The following is a 27,437-nucleotide window of genomic DNA, read 5'->3' on the forward strand; positions in this document are numbered from 1 at the left end:
GGAAAAATATAATGCAATAATGTTGTTATACATAATCTCTACCCACAAGGAGCTTACAGCCTAGAGGGGGAGGCAGACATTAAAATAAATTCCACATAGGGGAAGTAGCAGATAATGAGGATATAATAATAATAATAATAATAATAATAATAATGGCATTTATTAAGTGCTTACTATGTGCAAAGCACTGTTCTAAGCACTGGGGAGGTTACAAGGTGATCAGGTTATCCCACGGGGGGCTCACAGTCTTCATCCTCATTTTACAGACGAGGTAACTGAGGCCCAGAGAAGTTAAGTGGCTTGCCCATATGTACCTAAGTCCTCTGGGTTTGGGGTTGGGGTGAATATCCAAGGGCATAGGTGATACAGAAGGGAAGGCAAATAGGGTGGAGAAATGAGGGGTTAGTTAGGAAAGGCTTCTGGGTAGAGATATGAATTTAGTAGGGCTTTGAAGATGAGGAGAGTGGTGGTCTGTCAGATGTGACGGTGGAGGGAGTTCCAGGTCAGAGGGAGGGCTAAGATGTCAGCGGTGAGGGAGATGACACTGTGGCCCGATCAATAGGTTGGTGTTACAGGGGCAAAGTGTGAAGGATGAGTTTTAGTAGGATATTCTGCACACAGTTAGCTCTCAATAAATACTATTCAATGAATAATAACAATAATAACGATGGCATTTATTAAGCGCTTACTATGTGCAAAGCACTGTTCTAAGCGCTGGGGTGGTTACAAGGTGATCAGGTTGTCCCATGGGGTGCTCACAGTTTTAATCCCCATTTTTACAGATGAGGTAACTGAGGCCCAGAGAAGTTAAGTGACTTGCCCAAAGTCACACAGCTGGCAGTTGGCGGAGCCAGGATTTGAACCCATGACCTCTGACTCCAAAGCCCAGGCTCTTTCCACTGAGCCACACTGCTTCTAGGTAGGAGGGGGAGAGCTGACTTAGTGTCTGAAAGCCATTGGTGAGGAGTTTCCATTTGATGTGGAGGTGGATGGACAGCCAGTGGATTTTTGAGAGGTGGGGAGATATGGAATGAACACCTTTTTAGAAAAATGATCTGGGCAGTAGATAGGAGGAAGGGAGGGCGGTGAGGAGGCTGATGCAGTAGTGAAACAGGATGTGATAAGTGCTTGAAATGGAGAAATTGGCATGGAAAGGAAAGGGAGGATTCTAGAGATGCTGTGAAGTTAATCCCTAATCCAGGCATAGCATCTTTTGTCTGTAGGATATGAAAAGGGAGGGTGTTCCAGGCCAAAGGCAGATTGGACAATGAGTTCGAGTGGTTGTACATGGAGAATAGAAGGGGACCCAGAACTGAACCTTAAGAGAAACCCTCAATTAGGGAGAGGGAGGCAGTGGAGGAGCCTGCAGAAGAAACTGAGAATGAGCAGCCAGAGAGATAGGAAGAGAACCAGGAAACCAGGAAAAGTGAGTCTGGGTGCGGGGGAGGGGGTGAGAATGGTTTCTGTTAATAATAATAATAATGGCATTTATTAAGCGCTTACTGTGTGCAAGGCACTGTTCTAAGCGCTGCGGGGGGGGGGGGGGCGGGGGTTACAAGGTGATCAGGTGTCCCACAGGGGACTCACAGTCTTCATCCCCATTTTGCAGATGGGGTGACTGAGGCCCAGAGAAGTGAAGTGACTTGCCCAAAGTCACCCAGCTGAAAATTGGCGGAGCCGGGATTTGAACCCCTGACCTCTGACTCCAAAGCCCGGGCTCTTTCCACTGAGCCACGCTGCTGTTAAGCGCTTACTACGTGCCAAGCACTGTGCTAAGCACTGGGGTAGATAAGAATAATAATAATGATGGTATTTGTTAAGTGCTTACTATGTGCAAAGCACTGTTCTAAGCGCTGGGTAGGTTACAAGGTGACTAGCTCTCTTCCTCCCTTCAAGGTCCTACTGAGAGCTCACCTCCTCCAGGAGGCCTTCCCTGACTGAGCTCCCTCCTTCCTCTCCCCTTCCTCCCCCTCTCCATCCCCCCCGGCCTTACCTCCTTCCCTTCCCCACAGCACCTGTATACATGTATATATGTTTCTACATATTTATTACTCTATTTATTTTACTTGTACATATTCTATTTATTTTATTCTGTTAATATGTTTTGTTCTCTGTCTCCCCCTTCTAGACTGTGAGCCCACTGTTGGATAGGGACCATCTCAATATGTTGCCAACTTGGACTTCCCAAGCGCTTAGTCCAGTGCTCTGCACACAGTAAGCGCTCAATAAATATGACTGAATGAATGAATGAAACCATGTCCTGGTTTCTTTGCTTGTTTATCCCTCTGCTACCAGAAAGAACTCAATTCCAACCATTATAATGATCTAGAAGTCCCATTCAATCAATCAACTGTATTTATTGAGAACTTACACTGTGCTAAGAACATGGGAGAGAGTACAATACAACAGAGCTGGTAAACAGGATTCCTGCAGGCAAGGAATACACAGTCTAGAGAGGAACTCACAGTATTGAGAATACTTTCCCAAGTGTACAGTGCTCTGAACACAGCAAGCATTCAGTAAATACCATTAATTGGTTGACTGATTGATTGATATCCTCAGTCTCTGCTATTTTCCTCTGTCTGTAATTTATTTTAATGTCTGCCTGCCCCTCTAGACTCTACGGTCATTGTGGGCACGGAGTGGGTATAACAGCACTATTGTATTATATTTTTCCAAGCTTTTATTACAGTGCTCTGCACACAGTAAGTGCTCAATAAAAACTATTGATTGATTGACTCAATTGCATCACTCCACTCACCAAGTGGCTGATTTGGAGAATCATGTTCATGGATACAAGTTTGCCTCAGATTATAACTCTAGCTATGCTGAGAAATGATCCACTGAGAAAGAGCACAGGACTGGGGGTCAAAGGATCTGGCTTCTAATCCCAGCTCAGCCACATTCCTGCAGCAGCAATGTGGGCAAGGAGTTTAATTCCTCTGTGCCTCAATTTCCTCATCTGTAAAATGGGAATTAAATATCTTTTCTTCCTCTTTTCTAGATTGTGAGCCCTCGGTGGAGCAGACATAATGTTTGATTTGATTGTATTGTATTTTTCGAGCACTTGGTACAGTGCTTTGCACACAAGAAGTGCTCAATAAATACGATTGAATGAATATTATCTAACCCAGCATTTAGCACAGTGCTTCACACATGGTAAGCATATAACAATGGCTGTAAAACCCTTCTAAAACCCAGCCTCACAGTTAGTATCCAAACCTACCAACCAGCAGCCCCTGACTTAGCCAAAGAAATCAGGGAGTTTAGATCTTCAAATTCCCCATACCCCAAATTTCCACCCACACTCTCTTGGAAACTACCACCTCTCCCCTCAGCAACCCTGCTCCTGGAGACAAGACCAGGCATCTCTAGTGATTCCTTCCCTGAACTTATTTCTAGAGTCCTTGGGGGGGTTCCTGTATATCAGAAATTAATTAACCCTGGAGGACCCTGGGTTCCTGTGGCTCCACCTTAATCAGCTCCATCATCTCTCTCTGCTGAGGAAGAGAAAAATATAAAAAAAATACTCTCAGGACTGTCTCCTTGTCACTTGAGAAGTACTTTGAGGACTTCTGGTGCTACTTTTACTCAGTGTTCATGCCTCTTAATCTTTGAATCACGGGATTTGGTAGAAGAGGCATTTGTGACACCTTTGTTGCTGAGAAGTATAGCTAGTGCCTAAGATCACAATCTTCTTTAAAAGTGAAAACTTGCTACCCAGTCCTATCCTAAACCAGGAAGCTAGTCCATGATTGACTGGGAAGGGAGGACTTTGATTTATACGAGTCTCCCCTCCCTGACAGTTTCACAGAGAAACCCTGGACGAAACACCTGGGTGGTGATGGAAATCTTACAGGACGTGGGACACTGATGCCTGACTCTCATGAGAGCTGAGTAGGCAGAGAGCAAGCAGAACATCTGGATGAGCCTTTGTCTCCCTCCAGAAAGGGAAACAGTCGCAGTAGGAGCTGTAATAGTCAAAATGGTGAGTAGGCTGTAGGTGATTGGAAGTGGAGGAGGGATCTGTCAGCTCTACTCAAGGAGGGGTGAATGGTGGCAAGTCCAGGTCTCTCTCCTCTGTTCACTGCTCTCCTCATCCCCTAACTTTGAGACAAAAGGTCTGGGGGCTCTCAAATTTGGCTAGTTCCCAGAGAGGAGACTCATGGATCTGCTATCGATCGTGAAAAATTTGAAACGGAAGTCAGTATGGAGGAGCAAAATGGACATAGTCTTTCCAATTATGGGGGCTTAAGGGCTTGGGGGGTAGAACAATTGGCTGAATCTTCTGGATTTTTTTTCCAAAATGACCCTAAATGTAGAAAATATTTCTGAAAGAGGTATTGGGATCAATGAGATAAAACTAAAAGACTCTTACTCTTCTAACCCTGCATGTGTGCCTCATGCATTCTCCTCCTCCCCTCAGTACTGTACATGCCTTGTGAGCAGGGAACGTGTCTACCAACTCTGTTATATTGTACTCTCCCAAGTGCTTAGTACAGTGCTCTGCACACAGTAAGCCCTCAGTAGATGCGATTGATTGATTAGAACATTAAGGTAGACACTAGAAGGGAACTTAGGTTGGTAAATTGGTTCCAGGACAGTTGAGCAGACTTTCTTGAGAGTGATCATACTGTTGGACTAATGGTCCCGGGTGGCTCAATTTACAGAAGGCTTTACAAAGTGATTAATCCCTTTTTCACGGCCCTTTCATTTTCATGGGAGTAGATCTTTTGAAAACGCAAGGCTGTTGGAAACCTCCACATTAATTCTATATATGCAAATTTTCCAAAGCATGGGGAGCTTGGGAAGATCAAAGACAACAGGAATGGGCTTTGGATGTGTAGATTCATCTTTCCTTCCAGCCTGCCTTCCTTTCTATTCCTATCTTCTGTCCCATGATTTCTTGGCCCATACTGTGTGCAAAACCCTGTGCTAGGTACTTGGGAGAGTCAATTTCCTTCCAAGAGTCCCTGCCTTTAAAGAGTTTACAGTCTTCACCCCTAAACTGGGGAGAATGGTGTGGTACAATGATATCTTGGGAGGCTTCCTGATTGCACAGGAGGGTTTGCTGTAGGGGAGGAATCAAGCTGATGGAGGAGAGAAGTCACCTTCACAACACTTAGTTTTGAAAGAGCAGGGCAAAAAACCTTACAAATTCCCCAAGCCCCAAATTTCTTGGTCAGTCACTTGTATTCACTTCCATTTAATTTCAAAAATATTGTTACTGCTCCCGTTTGCATGAATAATTGAAGGCTCACTTTATTATCTCCTATCATTTATCAAATTCAACTTCTCTATCCAACATTCATCTTTCTTTATATCCAAATATCTCTTTATTGTCCATCTACTTATTAATAATCTCTGTACTCTATCCAACTATCATTTATGTCAATCGTCCACATCTTTCTGTCTCTCCTCCCAACTCTCTATTGATGTAACCTTCCTATATGTCTGTTTTTTCAACTTTCTGAATGTGACTATATAAGGGTAATAAGATGTGGGAAAAGGGGAGTATATCCTAATTGGATTTTGCCAGGGTATGCAACAAATGGAATATTTGGTCAATGGGGACCAAAATGATCTTCAGTAGTACCAATTTGGGGCTGACCTTTTAAAAGAAGTTTCTGGATAAGTGTCTCAATTCTACTTTTACATTGCTTGTGCACAAAGTTCCTATCTTTAACTCTCTCTCTCTCTCTCTTCCTTATTCAGCATGCTTCATAGTTCCTGATGTGAGTTATGATAGTTCTTTTCTGTGAGCTCTTCTTTCTTCCTTGGTGAGCACCAGTGAAGGATGATGGGAAGGGAAAATGGCAGCTCTGAAGAAGGATTCATTTTATCCGGCTTCTCTGACAGGCCTCTCCTGGAAATGGCCATTTCTGTGTTTGTCTTCTTTTTCTATTTGTTAGCTTTACTGGGCAACTCTATCATCATCCTGGTGTCTGGTCTGGATTCTCACCTCCACACTCCCATGTACTTCTTCCTTGCCAACCTCTCCTTAATGGACCTCTTCTATACCACCAGCAATATTCCTCAGATACTACTGAATGTGTGGGGTCCAGAAAAGACTATTAGCTTCCTAGGGTGCATGCTTCAATTCTACTTTGCCTTTAGCCTGGGGGCCTCTGAATCCATCCTGCTGGCCATTATGGCATTTGACCGCTTCATTGCTGTCTGCAGACCTCTATACTACCCCAGCATCATGCATTTCATGCTCTACCTGAGGCTGGTCACCTTGAGTTGGGTTGTTGGCTTTGGGGTGGCCTTGCTTCTATTTTTACTGATTGTGAGGTTGCCGCGTTGTGGCCACCGGTGGTTGGACAACTTTTTCTGTGAGATGCCGGGGCTGATCGGGATAGCCTGCGGGGACATCACCAGTACCAAGTTCACCATCTATGTCCTTTTCGTGATCTTGGTCATTTCACCTCTGACATTGATTCTGGTCTCCTATGGCTTTATCACCTGGGCTGTGCTGAGGATCAAATCGACTGCACGGTGGGGCAAAGCCTTCAACACCTGTGTATCCCACATGACCGTGGTGACCCTCTATTATGGACCAATTTTGTTCCGTTATAGTCAGCCGGGGAACAGTGATTCTGGAGACCAAGGCAAGTTCCTGACGCTCTTCTACACGGTGGTCACTCCCACACTCAACCCGCTGATCTACACCCTGAGGAACAAGGACGTGAAAGGGGCGCTCAGAAGGCTGGTCCAGAAGAAACACTGCTCTAAGCAAACATGACCTAACCGGGTCATCTCCAGGTCACGTTCACCCTTGACCTTGGATCCGTAACCTTTAGTCACCTACTCTCAGCCCCACAGCACGTACCTACCTATCCATAATTTATTTTAATATCTATCTCCCCCTGTAAGTCTGTATGGTCCTTGTGGGCAGGGAACGTGTGTACCAACTCTGTTATAATGTGATATCCCAAGCACTTGGTACAGTGCTTTGCAGACAGTAGTCACTGAATATGATTGATTAGAGGAAGGAGGTAAATCAGTTATATTTTTTGAGGACCTTTGGGGCCAAGCACAATACTAGTGAGAAGCAGCATGGCCTATTGAAAATGGCACAGGACCAGGAGTCAGAGGACCTGAGTCTAATCCCAGCTCTGCCCCTTAACCGTGTGATCTTGGGCAAGTCATTTAACTTCCAGGTGCCTCAGGTACCTCATCTGTAAAATGTAAAACCCACAATTTTTGTTATTACTATGCACTGGGAAAGCTCGATAGAGTTAGACAGCATTAACCCTGCCGTCAGGGAGCTTCCATTTTATTCGTCTTGGGAAAGATTCAGTTGTGAAGAGCTGAAGATATTTGGTTATCACCCCCACATCATCTCTCTTTCCATTGCCTTTGTTGCAGGCAAGGAGACAAATCTCCTCTCTGTTCTGGTTCCTTCACACTTCTGTTCCTTCTTCCTCTGAACTCTTTCAGTAAAGCAACATCCCGAGTGCCTTGAGTATTCACTGCTTCCTGGTGATTTCTTTCAGGAGCACCTATTATCTTTCGGAACATAGTCATTATACAATAAAACAACTCCCTTCCTTTGTCAATATACATGTATAGATTCTCATTTCTCGGTTTATACTGATCCACCCCATTAATGTAGAACTTAAGAGTCAGTGATAGTTGTCGAAGTTTTGTGTTTTCAGAACAGTGTTGCTCAGTGGAGAGAGAATTGCGCTGGGACTCGGGAAACCTGCATTCTAGTCCCAGATCTTCCACCAGCCTGCTGTGTATCCTTGGGCAGAAACTCTGTGTGTGAGTTTCTGGGAGAGCACAATACAACAGAGGAGGTAAACACAATCACTCTCCAGGTTTGTCCAGTCATGGTCAAGGGGTAAACTGGGCATCCTGAGTCAGGGTATTTAGGGAAATGGTCAAAGGGACCTCAAGCGGGTAAGATATCTTGCCAGTTAAATTGACCTGCTCCTTATTGGGAGATGGGAAAAGCGTAGAAGTGGAGAAGCAGAGGCCATAGAAAAGAGGGGAGAATTGGGTGACAGGGCCTGTTACTGTCAAACAAGGTCAGAGAGTTCGGCTAAAAGAAAATAGTAGGAGCAAGTTCAGGAGGGAAGGGTAAGGCAAAGCTAAAGAAAATATAGTGCTAACTCGTGTGTAGTAAGGAATGGTGATGTGCCCCCAGCAAGCTCAGTAGAGAAACTAGGACAGAGATCACTCTAGCTCCATACGCAAGGTGCAATCGTGACTGGACCCAGAACCTGGCCTGCATATGAATCATAGGAAGAAGGGTTGTACAGAGGAGGTATGGAGAGGAGGGACCAGAATGATGACAAAGGAACTTCTGGAAGATGATCAAGACCAGTCAGGGTCAAGGTGGACACACGCCGGGTGGGAAGGGGTATAAATCTTTGAGATCATGTGTTTGTAACTCAGGCTCCTTGGGGCTGCAGCCCAAGAAATAAACCTTTGAGACTGAATGCTGGGTGCTGAGAAGTGGACTAAGTGTGGGTTTATCAGGGCAGCCTCTGGGGATGAGCTCACTGGCCTCACTTTGAGTAGTTGACACCAGTCGTTAAGATCTGGGTTCGGGGATCATTCATTCATTCAGTTGCATTTGCTGAGCACTTACTGTGTGCAGAGCACTGTACTAAGCGCTTGGAAAGTACAATTCAGCAATAAAGAGAGACAATCCCTGCCCGCATGGAGCGTACAGTCTAGATGGGGAGAGACGGGCTTCAAAACAGTAAACAGGCACCAATATAAATAAATAGAATTATAGATATGTTCCTATGTACATAAGTGTCGAGGGGTTGCGGGGCGGGGAGCAAAGGGAGCGAGTGGAGGTGGCACGGAAGGGAGGGGGAGCTGAGGAAAAGGGGGCTTAGTTTGGGAAGGCCTCTTGGTGGAGGTGAGCCTTCAGTAGGGTTTTGAAGGAGGCGGATTTGAGGAGGCAGGGCGTTCCTGGCCAGAGGTAGGACATGGGCCAGGGGTCAACGGCGAGATGGCTGAGATGGGTATGAGCCAGGGTTACACTAGCCACGCCTCACCATTTAAAATATGAGTTTCCTTATGCAGCTTCCCATGTCCACAACATCAGAGAAGGGGGAACACACACAAAAGGACTGGATCACTAATACTCAACACACTGGCTCGTTAAAGTCACTTGTAGTCATCTCGTTTATCAGGAAGACATTCATTACAACATGGGTCTGTCACTGGTGATGTCTAGAAGGCTAGCATTCATTGTGAAAGTCATGACAGTCAGGCCCAAGCCACGAGGCATCCCACATTCTGGTTGGGGGCAAGTGTCAGCACACCCATCCTGCTACGCAGAGCTATTTCCTGGGCCATGATTTTTATCGGGTATTCGGCCCATCTAGAGTCTCCACTCGGGTGGTGCCGTGGGGTGAGCGGAGAGCACGTTTCTGGCTAATCAGGGCAGGCGAGGTCAAATACCACACTTCTGGGGACCTTTTCACGCGTCATCAGCAATATCAGCAGAATTTTATATCCTCGCTCTGCTGACAGCGCCCATCCGGTGGGTTTGTCTATTGAGGATGCTTGAAACAGTTTATTCATTCATTCATTCATTCAATCACACTTATTGAGCGTTTACTGTGTACAGAGTACTGTACTAAGCGCTTGGGAAGTCCATGTTGGCAACGTATAGAGATGGTCCCTGCCCAACAACGGGCTCACAGTCTAGAAAGGGGAGACAGACAACAAAACAAAACATGTGGACAGATGTCTAGTCATCAGAATAAATGGAAGTCAAGCTAGATGTGCATCATTAACAAAATCAATAGAATAGTAAATATGTACAAGTAGAATCAATAGAGTAATATATCTGTACAAACATATATACAGGTGCTGTGGGGAAGGGAAGGAGGTGGGGCAGGGGGGATGGAGAGGAGGAGAGGAAAAAGGGAGCTCAGTCTAGGAAGGCCTCCTGGAGGAGGTGAGCTCTCAGTAGGGCTTTGAAGGGAGGAAGAGAGCTAGCTTGGCGGATGTGCGGAGGGAGGGCATTCCAGGCCAGGGGGAGGACGTGGGCCGGGGGTCGACGGCAGGATGGGCGAGAACGAGGCATGGTGAGGAGGTTAGCGGTGGCAGAGGAGTGGAGGGTGCGGGCTGGGCTGGAGAAGGAGAGAAGGGAGGTGAGGTAGGAGGGGGCGAGGTGACGGACAGCCTTGAAGCCGAGGGTGAGGAGTTTCTGCCTGATGCTCAGATTGATTGGTAGCCACTGGAGATTTTTGAGGAGGGGAGTAACATGCCCAGAGCGTTTCTGGACAAAGACAATCCGGGCAGCAGCATGAAGTATGGATTGAAGTGGGGAGAGACATGAGGATGGGAGATCAGAGAGGAGGCTGATGCAGTAGTCAGACGGGATAGAATGAGAGCTTGAATGAGCAGTGAGAACTGCTCGTGAGAACGAGAACAGTGAGAATGAGAAGTGAGCCCCTTCACAGAATCTGTAATCTCCCTTTTGGTTGGCGCCTTCCCAAGTGTTCATGAGGCAGAGAATGGTACTGGGAAGGGACCGGTTCATTGACAAGATCGATGGGAGAAGAGCAGCTTCTCAGCTTCTCTGTGGCACATACGAAGATCTTTGCTGATCAGTAGCAGCGGGCAAAGGGCAGGGAAGCAGCCTGAAAGAAAAACAGAGACGCTCTCCAGCTGAGGGTCTTTTTCAACTGCAAACACCAAACTCAAGGTAATGAAGGTGTTGAGCCAGTAAAAACAAGCAAAGCAGGTGACCAGGAGCAGGATGGTCTTCGTGGCTCTGGCTTCCGCAGAGGATTTTGGGGAAAGCCTGGTGCTGTGGATGTGCTGAACTTGTCTGCGGTGTCGGGAGAGCACAATCACCATGTAGCCACTGGCCCAGCTCGTGAGGAGCACAAAGAAGAGATCTCGGATGGTGATGGCAAGGAGAAAGGTAACTGAGTGAATAACATTGCCATCGGGGAGAGTGTAACATAATTTTGAAACATATACTTCTCCTGAAATGTTGACATTTCCGATGGCTCGACTGCAAGTAATCAATCTGATGTAGAGCAGCATGTTGAGGATCCAGAAGAAGAGGAAGGAAGGGACAATACAGTTCGAGGCTCTGGGTTTGAACTGGGCCCAGCGGGAGGTGCTGGGACTGATGGTGACAGCCTGGAACACACTCAGGAGACACGTGGTACAGATGGAAAGGCCGCGGGACACACGGTTAATGTACATGACACTTCGACACCCAACATCGTTTAGAACGTCCCTCATTCCAAAGGCAGCCATCGTCTCTGGGATCCCACGGGTGAGTAGGGTCACTGTGTTGGCCACGGTCAGGTGGGTGAGAATCAGGTCTGTGGGCTTCTTCTTCTGGGGTTGAGAGATGAAAATGCTAAGGTACATTGCAAACATTATTGAGTTTCCTAGGAACCCAAAGACTGACTGATTGAGGAAGAAAACACCAAAGACAAAGTCACTTTCCTGCATCTTCAAAAAGTCTTCTCCACCCCAAAACAAAAAGATCCCTAAAGAGAAATGCAAAGTTTCATTTTTTTATCGATAGTAGTCATGCTGTGTGTGTGTGTGTGTGTGTGTGTGTGTGTGTGTGTGTGTGTGTGTGTGTAATTTCCAAACCATCCCTAGATACAAGTTATTCAAAGAAAGCACCATCCCTATCCATCTGGAGCTCGAAGTCTAAGCAAGGTAGAGTGCATAGAGCACAGGCTTGGGAGTCAGGAGGTTATGGGTTCTAATCCTGACTCTGTTGCTTGTCTATCGTGTGACCTTGGCCAAGTCACTTTGCTTCTCTGGGCCTCAGTACCTTCATCTGTAAAATGGGTATTGAGACAGTCAGCCCCACATGGGACAGGGACTGTGTTCAATCTGATTTGCTTGTATCTACCCCAGCTCTTAGTACAGTGCCTAGCACATAGTAAATACTTAACAAATGCCAGCCATCATCATCATTATTATTGTTGTGAAGAGGGAAAACAAGTATTTAATCTCCATAAGTCCATTCTGCTTCCCTTCACATCAATTTTATGGAAATGGAAGAGGAAAAGATAACAAAATCAGGTGAGTAGAGAAGACACTTTTATAGGAGAAGAGATTTTTAAAAATGAGTACTCTCCAGTCAAGCCACAATAAGGTTAATCTATACTGTGAGCCCACTGTTGGGTAGGGACTGTCTCTATCTGTTGCCAACTTGTACTTCCCAAGCACTTAGTACAGTGCTCTGCACACAGTAAGCGCTTAATAAATATGATTGATTGATTGATTAATCAATCAATATCAGTCAATCATACTTTTGAGCACTTACTACGTGCATAGAATTGTACTATGGGATAGTACAGTATAACAAAGTTGGTAGACATGTTCCTTGTCCACAGCTGGCTTACAGTCTAGAGGGGGTGGCAGGCATCAATAATAATAATAATAGTTATGGTATTTGTGAAGTGCTTACTATGTGGCAAGCGATGTTCTAAGCACTGAGGTAGATTCAGGATAATCAGGTCATCTCACGTGGGGCTCACTGTCTTAATCCCCATTTTCCAGATGAGGTAACTGAGGCACAGAGAAGTTAAGTGACTTGTCCAAGGTCACACAGCAGACAGGTGGCAGCCCAGGGAGTAGAACTCACATCTTCTGATTCCCAAGCCCGTGCTCTTTCCACTAGGAAATAAATTACAGAGACATACATAGGTGCTCTGGGGTTGAGGAAGGGGTCAGTAAAGAAAAGGCGCAAAGCTAATTGCAAGGACGAGGCAAACAGGAGGGGGAGGAGAGGAAATGAGGGCTGAATTGGGGAAGAGCTCAGAGGAGATGTGTATTTAATAAGGTTTTGAAGGTGGGGAGAGTGATGGTCTGTCAGATATGAAGAGGAAGGGCTTGAAACAGTCCTTAATAGGTAGCATCCTTCCGTCATTAAGGAAACTCCTCCTCCTTCCATCTATTATTGAGCACCTATTATCATCATCATCATCATCATCAATCGTATTTATTGAGCGCTTACTATGTGCAGAGCACTGTACTAAGCGCTTGGGAAGTACAAATTGGCAACATATAGAGACAGTCCCAACCCAACAGTGGGCTCACAGTCTAAAAGGGGGAGACAGAGAACAAAACCAAACATACTAACAAAATAAAATAGAATAGATATGTACAAGTAAAATAAATAAATAAATAAATAGAGTAATAAATATGTACAAACATATATACATATGTATATACATACATATATATATATATATATATATATATATATATTATGTGCAGAGCACTGTACTAAGAGCTTGGCAGAGTCCCATACAACATAGTCGGCAGACATGAACGCCTCCCATAAAATGATGTTTAACAGTTAGGCATGTAATGTGTCAAGGAATGTCATTTTGTCAGGGAAACTCTGGAATAGAACTTAATTTCTAAATTGTTAAATCTATGGGCAAACATGCCCCATGATGCAGACACAAGTTAAATGAACGTGACCTCACTACCTCTAGTACCTTTAATAATAATAATAATAATAATTTTGGTATTTGTTAAGTGCTTACTATATTCAAAGCACTGTTCTAAGTGCTGGAGAGGATACAAGGTGATCAGGTTGTCCCCCGTGGGGCTCACAGTCTTCATCCCCATTTTACAGATGAGGTAACTGAGGCCCAGAGAAGTGAAGTGACTTGCCCAAAGTCACACAGCTGACAATGGGCGGGGTCGGGATTTGAACCCATGACCTCTGACTCCAAAGCCCGGGCTCTTTTCCACTGAGCCACACTGCTTCTCTACCTTTAGAAATCAAAGGGCAGAGTCTGAATCTCAGGAGTAGTATTATCACTTCTTACGGTACTATTATTATTATGGTTGCATTATTATTTCTTAAGTTTCTTCTTTCTGATTCCTTTCCACTCACCTGTAATTCCTACTGAGGACTCGCTCCAGCAGTAGAATCCAGGACCTTTTTTCTCAAGTTGTCCTGCTCTGTTTAGCCTCCATACCCAAACTACCTTCTCTTGCTGACCAAATCGACACCCTCAACACCATCCTCTCGACTGAACTCAACTCATTCATTCCCCGATCCCTTCACCGATCTCGTACCCTCTCTCACAGCCCTGGATCACCTCCACAGTCTGCTTCCTTCGTTCCTGTGTGGGAGCTGTGGAGTACTGCTGGTGGAAATCGAGATCTCAGGCCGACCTTGTCCACTTCAAGTTGCGTGCTTTAACTCTGCCCTCTCTTCTGCCCAGCAAAATGATCTCCCCATCCTATTGACGTTCATGCCCATTACCCTCACCAATTGTTCCTGATGTATAACTCCCTCCTTACACCCCCCTGTACCCCTCCTCCCCAATTTCTTTCCCTCAATGATCTGGCCACATGTTTTATTGAGAAAATTGAAAGGATCAGGTGTGATCTCCCTAATATCTCCTCTCCATTCTTTCCTTCTGCCCCTTCTTCAACTCTCCCATGTTTCCTCAAGAGGAGAGCTCCTGTCTTCTCTCAAAATCCGCCCCCTCTACCTGTGAATCCGACCTCAACGCTTTGCACCTTATCCAAATACTCGCCCTCTTCTTTCTTCCCTCCCTGACCACCATCTTCAACTGTCCGCTTTCCAGGGGCCTCTTCCTCACTGCTTTCAAACATGTCCATGTCTCCCCTATCCTGACCCCCCCTCCACCTTAACCCCACAGTTCGTTCCAGTTGTCACCCCATCTCCCTCCTACTATTCCTCTCCAAACTCCTTGAGCAAGTTGTCTACACCTGCTGTCTCAAGTTCATCTCCTCTAATTCTCTCCTGGACTCCCTCCAATCTGACTTCCATTCCCTTCACTCCACAGAAACTGCCCTCTCAACGGTCACAGATGATCTCCTTCTTCCCAAATCCAATGGCCTCTACTCCATCCTAATCCTCCTCAACCTCTCAGCTGCCTCTGACACTGTCGACCATCCCCTTCTCCTGGAAACATCCAACCTCAGCTTCACGGACACTGCCCTCTCCGGCATCTCTTCCTATCGCTCCGGCTGCTCGTTCTCGATCTCATTTATGGACTCCTCCCCTGCCTCCTATCCTCTAACTGCGGGAGTCCCTCAAGGCTCAGTACTGGGTCCACTTCTATTAGAACTCATCCACTCCCATGACTTCAACTACCGCCTCTAGGCCGATGAATCCCAGATCTACGTCTCTGTCCCGATCGCTCTCCCTCTCTGCAGTCTCACATTCCCTCCTGCCTTCAAGACTTGGATGTCCTGCTGACATAGCAAACTTAAAATGTCCAAAACATATCTTTCTACTCAAACCCTGCCCTCCCTCTGATTTTCCCAGCTCTGTAGACAGTACCATCATCCTTCCTGTCTTGCAAGCCCATAAGCTTGGTGTCCTTCAGCCCACATATTCAATCTAGCACTAAATTCTGTTGGTTCAACCTTCACAACATTGCTAAAACCCACTCTTTCCTCTCCTACCATGTTAACCCAGGCATTTATCCTATCCCAAGTTGATTAGTCGGTCAGTCAGTCAGTCAAATTTAATGAGCACTTACTATGTGCAGAGCACTGTACTAAGCACTTGGGAGGGTAACAGACAAATTCCCTGCCCCCAACAAGCTTAGAGTCTAGATGGGGAGACAGACATTAATATAAAATAAAACGACAAATGTGTACATATGTGCTGTAGGGCTGGGAAGGGTGATGAATAAAGGGAAAAAGTCAGGGCGACACAGAAGGGAGTAGGAAAAGAGCAAAGGAGGGCTTAGTCAGGAGAGACCTCTTGGAGGAGATGTGCTTTAAATGAGGCTTTGAAGGTGAGGAGAGTTAGTGTCTGTCTGATATGAAGAGGCAGGACATTCCAGGCCAGAGACAGGATGTGGGCGAGAGGATGGCAGCAAGATAGACTCGATTGAGGTAGAGTGAGAAGGTTAGCATTAGAGGAGTGAAGTATGTGGGTTGGGTTGTAGTAGGAGAGCGGCGAGTTGAGGTAGGAGATAGGATTGGGTGCTTTAAAGTGTGTGATGCAGAGGTGGTTGAGCAACCACTGGAGTTTCTTGAGGATTGGGGAAACATGGTCTGAATGTCTTTGTAGAAAAATGATCTGGGCAGCAGAGTGAAGTATGGACTGGAGTGGAGACAGGAGGCAGAGAGGTCAGCAAGGAGGCTCGTAAGCAGTTTGAAGGGCAAGGAGAGGGTGGGATTAGCAATCAAGGTGAGATGGGATAAGTCCTTGAAATCGATAGTAGAGCAACCTCCTTGCTGTCCTCTTTGCCTCCTTTCCCTCCCCATTCCAGTTCGTACTTCACTTTTTTCTGGCGTTTGTTGTGTGCTTACTATGTGCCAGGCACTGTCCAAAATGTTGGGGTAGATGCAAGGTAATCGGGGTGGACAAAGTCCGTGTCCCACATGGGGCTCACAGTCATAATCCTCATTTTACAGATGAGGTAGTTGAGGCACAGAGAAGTTAAGTGGCTTGCCCAAGGTCACACAGCATTCATTCATTCATTCGATCATATTTATCGAGAGCAGAGCACTGTACTAAGTGCTTGGAAAGTATACTTCGACAACAGATAGAGACCATCCCTACCCAACAACGGGCTCCCAGGCTAGAAAACGGGCTCGCCGTCTAGAAGAGAAGTCACAGCAGACAGGTGGCAGAGCTGGAACTACGACCCAGGATCTTCTGATTCCTGGGCCTGTGCTCTATCCACTAGGCCATGCTGTTTCCCAAGAATTGCACCCTCTGCTGCCCTGATCATTTTTCTACAAAAGGTTCAGTCCATGTTTCCCCACTCCTCAAGAACCTCCAGTCAGTCACTGCCCAGCCACCTCCTCATCAACCAGAAATTCCTTACCAATGGCTTTAAAGCAGTCAATCACCTTGCCGCCTCTTACCTCACCTCGCTGCTCTCCTACTACAACCCAGCCCACATACTTTACTCCTCTAATGCCAACATACTCACTGTACCCCGATCTCATCTATCTTATTGACGACCTCTCACCCGTGTCCTGCCTCTGGCCTGGAACATCATCTTTCTTCATATCTGACAGACGATTACTCTCCCCACCTTCAAACCCTTATTGAAGGCACATCTCCTCCAAGAGGCTTTACCTGACTAAGCCCTCATTTCCTTTTTCCCCACTCGCTTCTGTGTTGCCCGAATTTGCTCCCTTCATTCACCCCTTCCTCATCCTCACAGCACTTATGTACCTACCCATAATTTATTTAGTTTTATTAGCGTCTGCCCCACCCCCCACGATCCCCGCGCACCTTGACTGTGAGCTTGTTGCGGGCAGGAAATGTATCTACCAACTCTGTTTTGTACTCTCCCAAGTATTTGGTACGGTGCTCTACAAACGGTAAGCACTCAATAAATATGACTGATTGATTGACAAGGAGGAAACACACCGAGTTGGGGGTGAGCAAGCAGCACTGGGAACCTTCAGAAACCTTACACTGAGAATCGATCAGCAATTGCTGCCTAGCAAGGATCATAGGATGGACTGATTCTCCTTCCCAGAATCCACCCTCAGTACAGGCTCCTGTGACTGAGCGTAACCCAAGCAGACAGGGCAGAAACACTGAGAACTCGGCTCCCCACACGGACTCCGTGCGGGTATCTCTCCTGTTACATCAGCACATTCCCATGGCTCTGAGCCTAGACTCTGCTTCTCTCCATTCCTTCTCTCTCCTAGAGGAGCTCCTGAGACTTAACAGGTACTTACCAGGACTTGACCTTGCTCTCACTGGGTTGGGAAATGGAAAGCTTGTCCTGTTTGTGCCTTGTGGGGACCCTCTTGGACAGCAAAGGTTATAAGAACAGGATGAGGTGAGCTCATCTTCCCCAAGGGCTGTGATTATTCTGTCACTTGCCTCAGCTGTGACACTGTATGGAGTCCTGATTTTCTGTCTCCCAGAGAATGAGCAATTTTCCTTCCCTGTCGCAAACCCTCCTTCTGGTAAAGTCATTGATGATTTAATTGCTTAACTGAGGAATTAATGTGTGAACTCATTAATCTTAAAGTGGCATAAAGGGTGTACATTTTTTAATAGTTGTATCAGTAGTGTTCATCAGAGAATCCTAAAGCCGTAAGGGAAGAAGAGAAGTCATTCAGGTCATTCCCATACCTCTAGGTTAGTGAATACCTCACATATACAGGAAGGAAGAGTGGAGCATTATTGAAGCCTTCGTGCAACTTTAAAGTAAATAGAACTCGTTTCCTTTTCTCACTATGTCTCTCACACTCTCTCTCTAGCCATTCCAATGGTTTTGTGTCTACCCTAGAGTTCAGCACAGTGCTTGGCACATAATAAGTGCTTAATAAATACCATTACTCATGTCATTTACCAATATCAGTTCTTTGCGCACTTTCAGACCTGAACCATTATTTTAAATAGTTTAGATGTCCTTTCTTTCTCATCTGCTTAGAAACATGTGGCAATATCTTGAGTATACACACACAAACACACACACACACACACACACACACACACTCTGGCACACACATGCCTACTTCACAGTTTGGGTTTCCATTATCTCTTCTGCCATCCCTCAGCTCCAGGTGACTGTGTTTTGGGGAGTTCAAAGGGACAGAGGAGAATGGGGCTACTACTGAGTGTAGCTGAAAGGCTAGGAAAGGAAGACAAGGATCAGGCTGAAAAAGACAGGAGATGAATGAAGAGAAGAGGTGGAAAAAGAGCCCATGCAGCTTTTAACTTCAGGGCCAGTGTCGTTAAGCATTATCCCTGTTGACAGATGTCATGGCTCAGTGGAAAGAGCACGGGCTTTGGAGTCAGAGGTCATGGGTTCCAGCCCCGGCTCCACTAATTGTCAGCTGTGTGACTTTGGGCAAGTCACTTCACTTCTCTGTGTCTCAGTTACCTCATCTGCAAAATGGGGATTAAGACTGTGAGCCCCCTGTGGGACAACCTGATCACCTTGTGACCTCCCCAGCGCTTAGAATAGTGCTTTGCACATGGTAAATGCTTAATAAATTCCATCATCATTATTATTATAACATTCACAGCCTTAAAGACCCTTGGTTTTAAAGCACTCAATCAGTGCCCTATCTCTCCTTGCTCCTCTCTCACGACATCCCGGACTACCCGCTTTGCTCTTCTAACACCAACCTACTCACTGTCCTTCATTATCGTCTCCTTCGGCCCTGACCTCTTGATTCCTGCCCTGCCTTTCTGCCTGGAACTCCCTCCCTGTTCCTATCTGCAGACCAACTGCTCTTCTCGTTTTCAAAGTGCTTCAGAAATTCCCAGTTCATCCAACAGACCTTTCCCGATTGATTTCTCAACTCCCCATCCTATTTCCTCCAACTACTGCCACTTCAGCATTTCCTCGTCGACTATTCACTTTATCCCCCTAAATCCTCAGGTTCTCATTCCACCTCCTTTCCCCCACAGCACTTATGTATCTGCTTTACAACTCTATTGCTTCCTCCTACCTGCAAGTTATTTTACTGTCTACCTCTCCCACTAGATTGTAAGCCCCTTGAGGATGGGGATTCATTCATTCAATCGTATTTATTAAGCGCTTACTCTGTGCAGAGCACTGTACTAAGCGCTTGGGAAGTACAAGTTGGCAACATACAGAGATGGTCCCTGCCCAACAGTGGGCTCACAGTCTAGAAGGGAGAGACAGAGAACAAAACAAAACATATTAACAAAATAAAATAAACAGAATGTCTACTAATGTTATTGTATTTTTCCAAGCACTTAGTGCAGTGCTGTGGCAGAATAATTGTACGATAAATGTTATTCATCATCAATGTTATTTGTTGAACGTTTACTTTGTGCAGAGCACAGGACCTGAGTTCTAGTCCTGCCTCTGCCACTTGTCTGACGGGTGACCTTAGGGAAGTCATTTTACTCCTCTGTGCTTCAGTTACTTTATCTGTAAAATGGATAATGACTGTGAACCCCATGTGGGACACAGACTGTGTCCAACCTGATGCTCTTATATCTACCCCAGAGCTTAGAACAGTGCCCGAAACAGAGTAAGCACTTATTCATTCATTCATTCATTCAATCGTATTTATTGAGCGCTTACTGTGTGCAGAGCACTGCACTAAGTGCTTGGGAAGTAGAAGTCGGCAACATACAGAGATGGTCCCTACCCAATAACGGGCTCACAGTCTAGAAGGGGGAGACAGACAACAAAACAAAACATGTAGACAGGCGTCAAAATCGTCAGAACAAATAGAATTATAGCTATGTGCACATCATTAACAAAATATATAGAATAGTAAATCTGTACAAGTAAAATAAAAAGAGTAATGAATCTGTACAAATATGTACAAGTGCTGTGGTGAGGGGAAGGAGGTACGGGGGGGGATCAATCAATCAATCAATCAATCAATCGTATTTATTGAGCGCTTACTATGTGCAGAGCACTGTACTAAGCGCTTGGGAAGTACAAATTGGCATCACATAGAGACAGTCCCTACCCAACAGTGGGCTCACAGTCTAAAAGGGGAGGAGGAGAGGAAAAAGGGGCTCAGTCTGGGAAGGCCTCCTGGAGGAGGTGAGCTCTCAGTAGGGCTTCGAAGGGAGGAAGACAGCTAGCTTGGCCGATGTGTGGAGGGAGGGCATTCCAGGCCAGGGGGATGACATGGGCCAGGAGTCGACGGTGGGACAGGCGAGAATGAGACACAGTGGAGCAGCAGCGGAGTGGAGAGTGCGGGTTGGGCTGTAGAAGGAGAGAAGGGAGGTGAAGTAGGAGGGAGCGAGGTGATTTAGAGCCTTGAGTGAGTCAAGAGTGAGGAGTTTTTGCTTGATTCGTAGGTTGACAGGCAGCCACTGGAGATTTTTGAGGAGGGGAGTAATATGCCCAGAGTGTTTTGGGTTTGGGAGTCCAAGGTTGTGGGTTCTAATCCCAGCTCTGCCACTTACCAGCTGTGTGACTTTGGGCCAGTCACTTAACTTCTCTGTGCCTCAGTTACCTCATCTGTAAATCAATCAATCAATTAAGACTGTGAGCCCTACGTGGGGCAACCTCATTACCTTATATCTACCCCAGTGCTGGGAACAGTACTTGGCACACAGTAAATGCTTAACAATTGTCATTATAATTATTATTATCCAATACCATAAAAAATAATAATAGTATTGGTATCAATAAATGTAATTATGGAAGACACTAAGCACTGATTTACAAGCAATCAATCAGTCAATAACTTAAATTTGTTTAGCACGTACTAAGTACAAAGCACTGAGGAAAATGTTTGGGAAAGTACAATAAAATACAGTTGGTAGATTTGAACCCTGCCCATAAGGATCTTACACTGTGCACAGTCCCTGACCCTCCTTTGCCTCCTCCTGGTCTCCTGGTTCCTTTAAGTCTCTCTGCTTGTAAATGAGTGCGAAGGATACAGACATATGGTTTTACTCTTTTTCTAATGAGTTAGTTAAGTCCTTACTATGGCCTAATTATTCCTAAGGAGAAGAGTACCGAGACAGTAGTGATGGTTAGACTGCCAACATGCAGGAAGGGAAGATGGGTAAGGTAGGGGTAAGCACCCCCATCCAATCAAAGGAATTTGTCTCCATAGCAACTAGGAGATGAGGAACTTCCTGACTCATTAGTTGACTCAGCACTGGACAAAGCATCCTGACTAGAATAATAATAATAATGGTGATACTTGTTAAGCACTTACTATGGGCCAAGCACTGTTCTAAGCACTGAGGTAAATGCAAGGTTATCAGGTTGCCCCCCGTGGGGCTCACAGTCTTCATCCCCATTTTCCAGAGGAGGGAACTGAGGCCCAGAGAAGTTCAGTGACTTGCCCAAAGTCACCCAGCTGACAAGGTGCAGAGCCGGGATTAGAACCCATGACCTCTGACTCCCAAGTCCGGGCTCTTACCACTGAGCCACGAAGAGAGGTGAATGGGGCTGGGGAACATTCCATGTGCTGAAGTGAAAGGTAAGACCTCTTTCTCCTGGATCATTTCTTCTTCTTCATAGATCATGACAAGAATACAGTGGTTGTCATCGGGGCGACCAGACCATAAGCCTGAACAATCCCCATTCTACTAATGGCAATAAAAATGAGGTATTTGTTAAGCACCTACTATATGCCAAGCATCTTATGCAGCACTGGGGTAGATACAAGATAATCACTGGCAATCCTGAGTCACAAAGACTTGCCCAAGTAACTCGCACAAGTGACTTGCCCAAGGTCACACCCTAAGCAAGAGTTTGAAAGTCTCCTCTGCCTCTCTCTGTTTCCAATAAGTTTGGCATGGAGGGTAGTCTGGAAATAGAAGTAGGAAACTCCTAAAGACTGCTCTGCCCCAGAAAGGGGCAAAATCTTGAGAGATCTGGGGATCCCCAAGAACCCCCTCTGTTTGGTGGACTTTGGGTTCTCTTAACTAGGAGAAGAGCAGCAGGAACCCCCAGGTTTTTTGAAAGGAAAGGAGGGGAAGGAGGCAAAAACTGTGAAGAAGGCATGGTAAGTGCATTGCAGACGGGGAGCGTGTCTACCAACCCTATGGTATTGTACTTTCCCAAGCACTTAGAGCAGTTCAGTCCATGTTTCCTGACTCCTCAAGAATCTCCAGCAATTGCTCACCCACCTCGGCATTGGCCCCAAAGCACCCAAGCATCTTGTCCCCTCCTATCTTACCTCGCTGGTTTCCCACTACAGCCCCGCATGCTCACTTCTTTCCTCTAACACCAACCTACCTCAAGGTCTTCTACCTGACTGCTGGCCTCTGGTTCCTGTCCCGCCTTTGGCCTGAAACTCCCTCCCCCATCATATCCAACAGACCACCCCTGTCCCCATCTTCAAAGCCTTATTGAAATCCTATCTCCACCAAGAGGCCTTTCCCAGCAAAGGCCTCATTTCCCATACTCCGTTTCCCTTCTGCTTCACCCTTACACTTGTATGTGCATCCTTTATTTATCCTAGATTCAGGCCCACAGCATTTATTTAGGTATATGTAACTCATTTTAATGTGTGTGTCCCCATCTAGACTGTAAGTTCCTTGTGATCCAGAAACATAACTACCGATTCAGTTGCACTGTACTCTCCCAAGCTCTCAGAACAATACTCTGCACAAATTAAGCTCTCAATAAATATGATTGATAGCTTGATTGTTCCACATACAGTAAGTGCTCAATAAATTCCATTGCTTTATTGATCAATTGATGAGGCTGGGGAGAGAGTGGCAGGAAGGAAGACACACTCAAACACAGAGAATTCCTGTTCCACCACATCTGCCCAACAACTGACCTAGCTTCCCTTGCTCTCTGGGACAGACAAGGTGCCACTGATGCAGAGGGCCCATTCTCAGGATCGGCCTTTTTTTGTGATTGAATCATTCACTGGTGGGCCCATGGCAGAGGTTAGTTCTTGGCAATGACCCGATCAGCTGTGGGGTTCATATAAAGGGAGGGATGTCTCTCCTTCCCCAGGGGGCAGTGGGTCTTGGTGATCCGGGGATCACTGCTGATCAGGACCAGGGGGCAGAGGGCAGGGTAACAAGCGGAGAAGAATGTTGCAACACTTTCCAAATCGGCATCTCTTTGGATCGCATGCGTCACGTACAGGGTAATGCCGCTACTGATGCAATAAAAACAGACGAAGCAGGAGGCCAGGAGCAGGATGATGTGGGTGGCTCTGGTCTCTGCAGAGGATCTGGGGGAGAGGCTGGCCCCGCGCATGTGCTGGACTTGTTTACGGTGTTGGTAGAGCACAGTCACCATGTAGCCGCTGGCCCAGCTCATGAGGAGCAAAAAGACGAAATCTCGGACAGTCATGGCACATAGAAAGGAAACTGATTGGATCATATTCCCACTATGTACAACGAAACAGTATTTTGAGAAATATCCATGACCCAGGTCAGTGACATTTCTAATGCTTCGAGTGGAGATAATCACTGGGACGTAGATCAGCATGTTGAGGATCCAGAAGAAGAGGAAGGAAGGGAGGATGTAACTGGGGGCTCTGGATTTGAGCCAAACCCAGTAGGAGGTGCTTGGACTGATGGTGATGGCCTGGAACATGCTTAGGAGACAAGTGGTGCAGATGGAAAGACCACGACACACTCTGTTAATGTACATGAGACTCTGACACCCAGCATCGTTCAGAACGGCCTTCATCCCAAAGGCGACCAACATCTCCGGGACCCCACGGGTGAAAAGTGTCCCAGTGTTGACCATGGTCAAGTGGGTGAAGATCAGGTCTATAGTTTTCTTCTGCTGGGGTTGAGTCATGAAAGCGTTGAAATACACCATCAGCATTGCTGAGTTTCCTAGAAAGCCAAAGGCAGTCTGGTAGAAAAAGAAGATCCCAAAGAGCGAATCATTTAACAACATTTTCAGAGAGATTCTCTTAACTAGGAAGTCCAAAGATCCCTAGGGAGAAATTCAAAGATATTTTAAAATAAATAATAATCATGGATTTATCATTTTCAAATTTTTTCTAACGCTTTTATATCAATAATCAAGAGAGGGCATAAAGGAGATCGGCAAAGTTGGCCGAGTAACAGCAATAGTAGTAGTAATAATGTTTATTAAGCCAACTGCATGGAAACCACCATATTATGAACTGGGAGAGTATGCAATGGTGGGAATTAGACATGGGCCCTGTCCCTCAGGAGGCTCACAATTTCACAGTATAAGGAAGGGGAGGGATGGGAGACAGACACATCAGGAATGATGAGACATTACAACCCAACAGAGAGAAATATCCAAAATAAGCCCCCGATTAATCAGGATGCTATAGGTAGAACAGCAGAATGTCAGGGGCCTTGGGGTTCCGAGTTCAGGGCACACCCACTACCACATCAATGGCTACAGTAACCACCAGTCTTGCCGGGGGTTTGTGGATGCTTAATTCTGTGGGTGATTTTCGCTTTCCCGCCACGGGGGTGGAAGGCAGGACGGTACGAAGCCTTCTCGATGGTAAGGGGCTGCTTCCTGTGCTGGTTCTTGGGGAGGCAGCATGGGTGTCCAGTGGTGGGATGATGCTGAGAGTGCACATCAGCAGCTTTTGTCCCTGGCCCAGCATGCATGGAGCATGCCGGGAACAGGACCTTCACTGGTGGGAGGGAAGGTGGCAGTTTTCACGGATGCTTTTCTCTGGGGCAACGGAGGGATCCAAGAGCTTGAAGTCAAGGGGGTGCTGATTAGATAAAAATAGTTGGAAGTGGATGTGCATAGCCCGAAAAGCTTACCAGTCTCCAGTCTAGAAGGACAAAGATTGAAAAGAGGACATGAATGAAGTGTCTCATGGGGGTACATGATACAGAAAGGATGAAGAGTGAGTTGTTCTTCACCAGAGTCAACAACAACACGGCTGCAGAAGCCCACTGATGCTTGGAGGGTAAAACAGAGAAACGGAAACATTTCTTCACAGAGCAGGTCATGAGCTTTTTTTAAAAAAAAAAATCACCATTCACATTGACTGAATGCCTTCTGCAAAATGAGCATGGAACATAGAGCAGGAATAGAAGACCTGGATCCTGCCCTTGAATTTATGTTAGAATAGTGAAAAACTGCAGCCTCCTTTCGCCTAACCTGCCACAAGTCACGAAGAGCCAAAATACAAACATTAAAAAAACAGTACATTAAAAAAAAATAAATACAAACACAAATGCTATGCTGGTTAATGGGATGACATGACTTATGGGGAGTAATCAGGGAATAAGTCTCCTAGAAGATATTATTTTTTTTCTTCATCGGGACTCACATGAGGGTGTGTTGTGGTTTGGTTATGGTTGTCTGTAGTGAGTCCATAATGGATTATTAGAAGTAAAGTTTATCGTATGTTTACCCCAGTGCTTAGCACAGTGCCTGAGACATAGTAAGTGCTTAATAAGTGTCAATAAAAGAGTTAGGTCTGCTGAATGAAATGTTGGGTTACTACATGGCCCACTTCTACATATTAGCTGGTTGGAGAGGAGGGCAACTATCTCAAATTCAGCCCAGCATTGAACCTGGCAAACAACCGTGCTATCTCAGGGCCGTTGACACTCCGGTAAGAGGTTCCTTGTAACAGTAAGTTGGAATCCAAGCAAAGATTCATCTTTCCTTACTTACCACAAACTTCCCATTTCTAGACCTCACTTGGTCTTTCAAAACAGCTTGCCATTCCCACAAATACTGGGAGACCCCACTCCCCTTTCAGGCCTGATGCTGAGCACATCACCACCCTCCCTCACCTCAAACCTTCCTCCCTGGTCGTTCAGTCCCCTGTGTTCCTTTCTCAGGGCCCCTAAACCCTCTGTCTTCCTCCCCACTGCTCTCCCATGGTCACACCTGCCCCTCAAGGTCTTAGGCCCCTTTGGGCAGGGGTTGGGAGGAAGGGCAGCACTGGGATGATGGGTACAGGGGAGAGTTCCATGACTGACTTGTCCCACAGCTGACTCCATTTCAATGGCTGCCAGACTCTGGGGTCCCTTACAGGGTATTATTACTGACCGCTCAGTTAATCAGTAGAGCACTGGGAGAGAGGCCGGGGGTTAGTGGTGGCATGCCAAGAGTAGTAATAGTATTCAAAGACGGCAGTGCTCCGTGGCCTGAGCACAGGAGCAGACAAAGAATACTGTGGAGGTGATCCAGGGCTGTGGGCTGGTGGTACAGGATCAGTGGAGGGACAGGGTTTCAATCAGGTAACATTTGGGTTATTGATAATCATCAATGCTATTTATGGAGCACTTACTATATGCAGAGCACTGTACTAAGTGCTTGAGCACTGTTTTAAGAGAGTTGAGTTCATTAGAGAGGGTGGAGCCAACCTTTACATTGGGCAAGCCACTTAATTTTACACTGCCTCAGCTTCCTCATCTATAAAATGGGGACTCATTTTATTTTTCTGTGAGTCCCGTGTGGTACAGGGACTTTGTTCGACCTGGAAGACGGGGAGGGAAAAGATTGTACTGGAAACCCTCTACCGCTTAACCACACTCTGGGGATTACAGCTGGAGCAGATGGTTAACTTGGAGGTGGGGAGAGGTTGTGTGTTAACGGGGCTTGGGGTTCTGACTCCCACTCCAATGTGGTTGGCCCCCAAGATGTGAGGGGTGAGGTTGGGCTGTCAGGAGTTGAGCATAGTCAGGGGCTCGAGTTCCTGTTTTCCCCACGGTGGTTGGGGGGATGAGAGGACCGTCAGAGGAGAATTGAATGGAGACTCTCTATTACTCTCCCGAGCCAACATCTGTGGGAAGCAGGAACCATTGCCCAGAGTAAGGGCTCGGTAAATAGGATTGATTGATTTAGGGACTGCAGGAGGCGAGGGGAGCACATTGATGTTCTAGAGGGAGGGAGCACTCCCCAAAGGCTTTACCCTACTGCCAGAGACTCCCTCGATCCTCTGCCATGAATCTCTCTCAACCCCAACAGAACCCTTCAGTCTCCATCCCCACTGCCATTCATTCCTTCATTCAATCGTATTCATTGAGCGCTTACTTTGTGCAGAGCACTGTACTAAGCGCTTGGAAAGTACTATTCGGCAACAGAGACAATCCCTACCCGACA

At 46.3% G+C, this 27,437-nt stretch overlaps 3 protein-coding genes across 3 annotated transcripts; 1 reads left to right on the forward strand and 2 right to left on the reverse strand.

Moving 5' to 3' along the window:
* Positions 1-5,800: 5,800 nt before the first annotated feature.
* Positions 5,801-6,745, forward strand: LOC119947887 (putative olfactory receptor 2W6). Its single transcript, XM_038769539.1, has one exon. It carries the CDS (start codon positions 5,801-5,803, stop codon positions 6,743-6,745), a length of 945 nt encoding a protein of 314 aa, XP_038625467.1.
* A 3,770-nt stretch (positions 6,746-10,515) lies between these two features.
* On the reverse strand, positions 10,516-11,451 carry LOC119947889 (vomeronasal type-1 receptor 3-like). Its single transcript, XM_038769540.1, has one exon. The coding sequence runs from the start codon at positions 11,449-11,451 to the stop codon at positions 10,516-10,518; it is 936 nt and encodes a 311-aa protein (XP_038625468.1).
* Positions 11,452-23,303: 11,852 nt separating this feature from the next.
* LOC119947890 (vomeronasal type-1 receptor 4-like) lies at positions 23,304-25,327 on the reverse strand. Its single transcript, XM_038769541.1, has 3 exons — positions 25,201-25,327; positions 24,766-24,999; positions 23,304-24,211 (listed from the first exon to the last, which is right to left on the reverse strand). Exons 1-3 carry the CDS (start codon positions 25,325-25,327, stop codon positions 23,304-23,306), a joined length of 1,269 nt encoding a protein of 422 aa, XP_038625469.1.
* Positions 25,328-27,437: the final 2,110 nt, after the last annotated feature.

The sequence above is a fragment of the Tachyglossus aculeatus genome, chromosome X4 (assembly GCF_015852505.1).
Source record: "Tachyglossus aculeatus isolate mTacAcu1 chromosome X4, mTacAcu1.pri, whole genome shotgun sequence".
NCBI classification, from domain to species: domain Eukaryota; kingdom Metazoa; phylum Chordata; class Mammalia; order Monotremata; family Tachyglossidae; genus Tachyglossus; species Tachyglossus aculeatus.

Bases quoted from the DNA above. Each gene is read 5' to 3' on its own strand.
- LOC119947890 (XM_038769541.1), bottom strand. From the start codon at position 25,327: ATGACCTGCTCTGTGAAGAAATGTTTCCGTTTCTCTGTTTTACCCTCC. The intron at 25,000-25,200 runs GTACCCCCATGA...CCCTCCCACCAG, and splicing joins CTTCATCCTTTCTGTATCAT to TGAAGGTCCTGTTCCCGGCA. The intron at 24,212-24,765 runs GTGGTTACTGTA...TTGGCTTTCTAG, and splicing joins ACAAACCCCCGGCAAGACTG to GAAACTCAGCAATGCTGATG.
- LOC119947889 (XM_038769540.1), bottom strand. From the start codon at position 11,451: ATGCAGGAAAGTGACTTTGTCTTTGGTGTTTTCTTCCTCAATCAGTCA.
- LOC119947887 (XM_038769539.1), top strand. From the start codon at position 5,801: ATGGGAAGGGAAAATGGCAGCTCTGAAGAAGGATTCATTTTATCCGGC.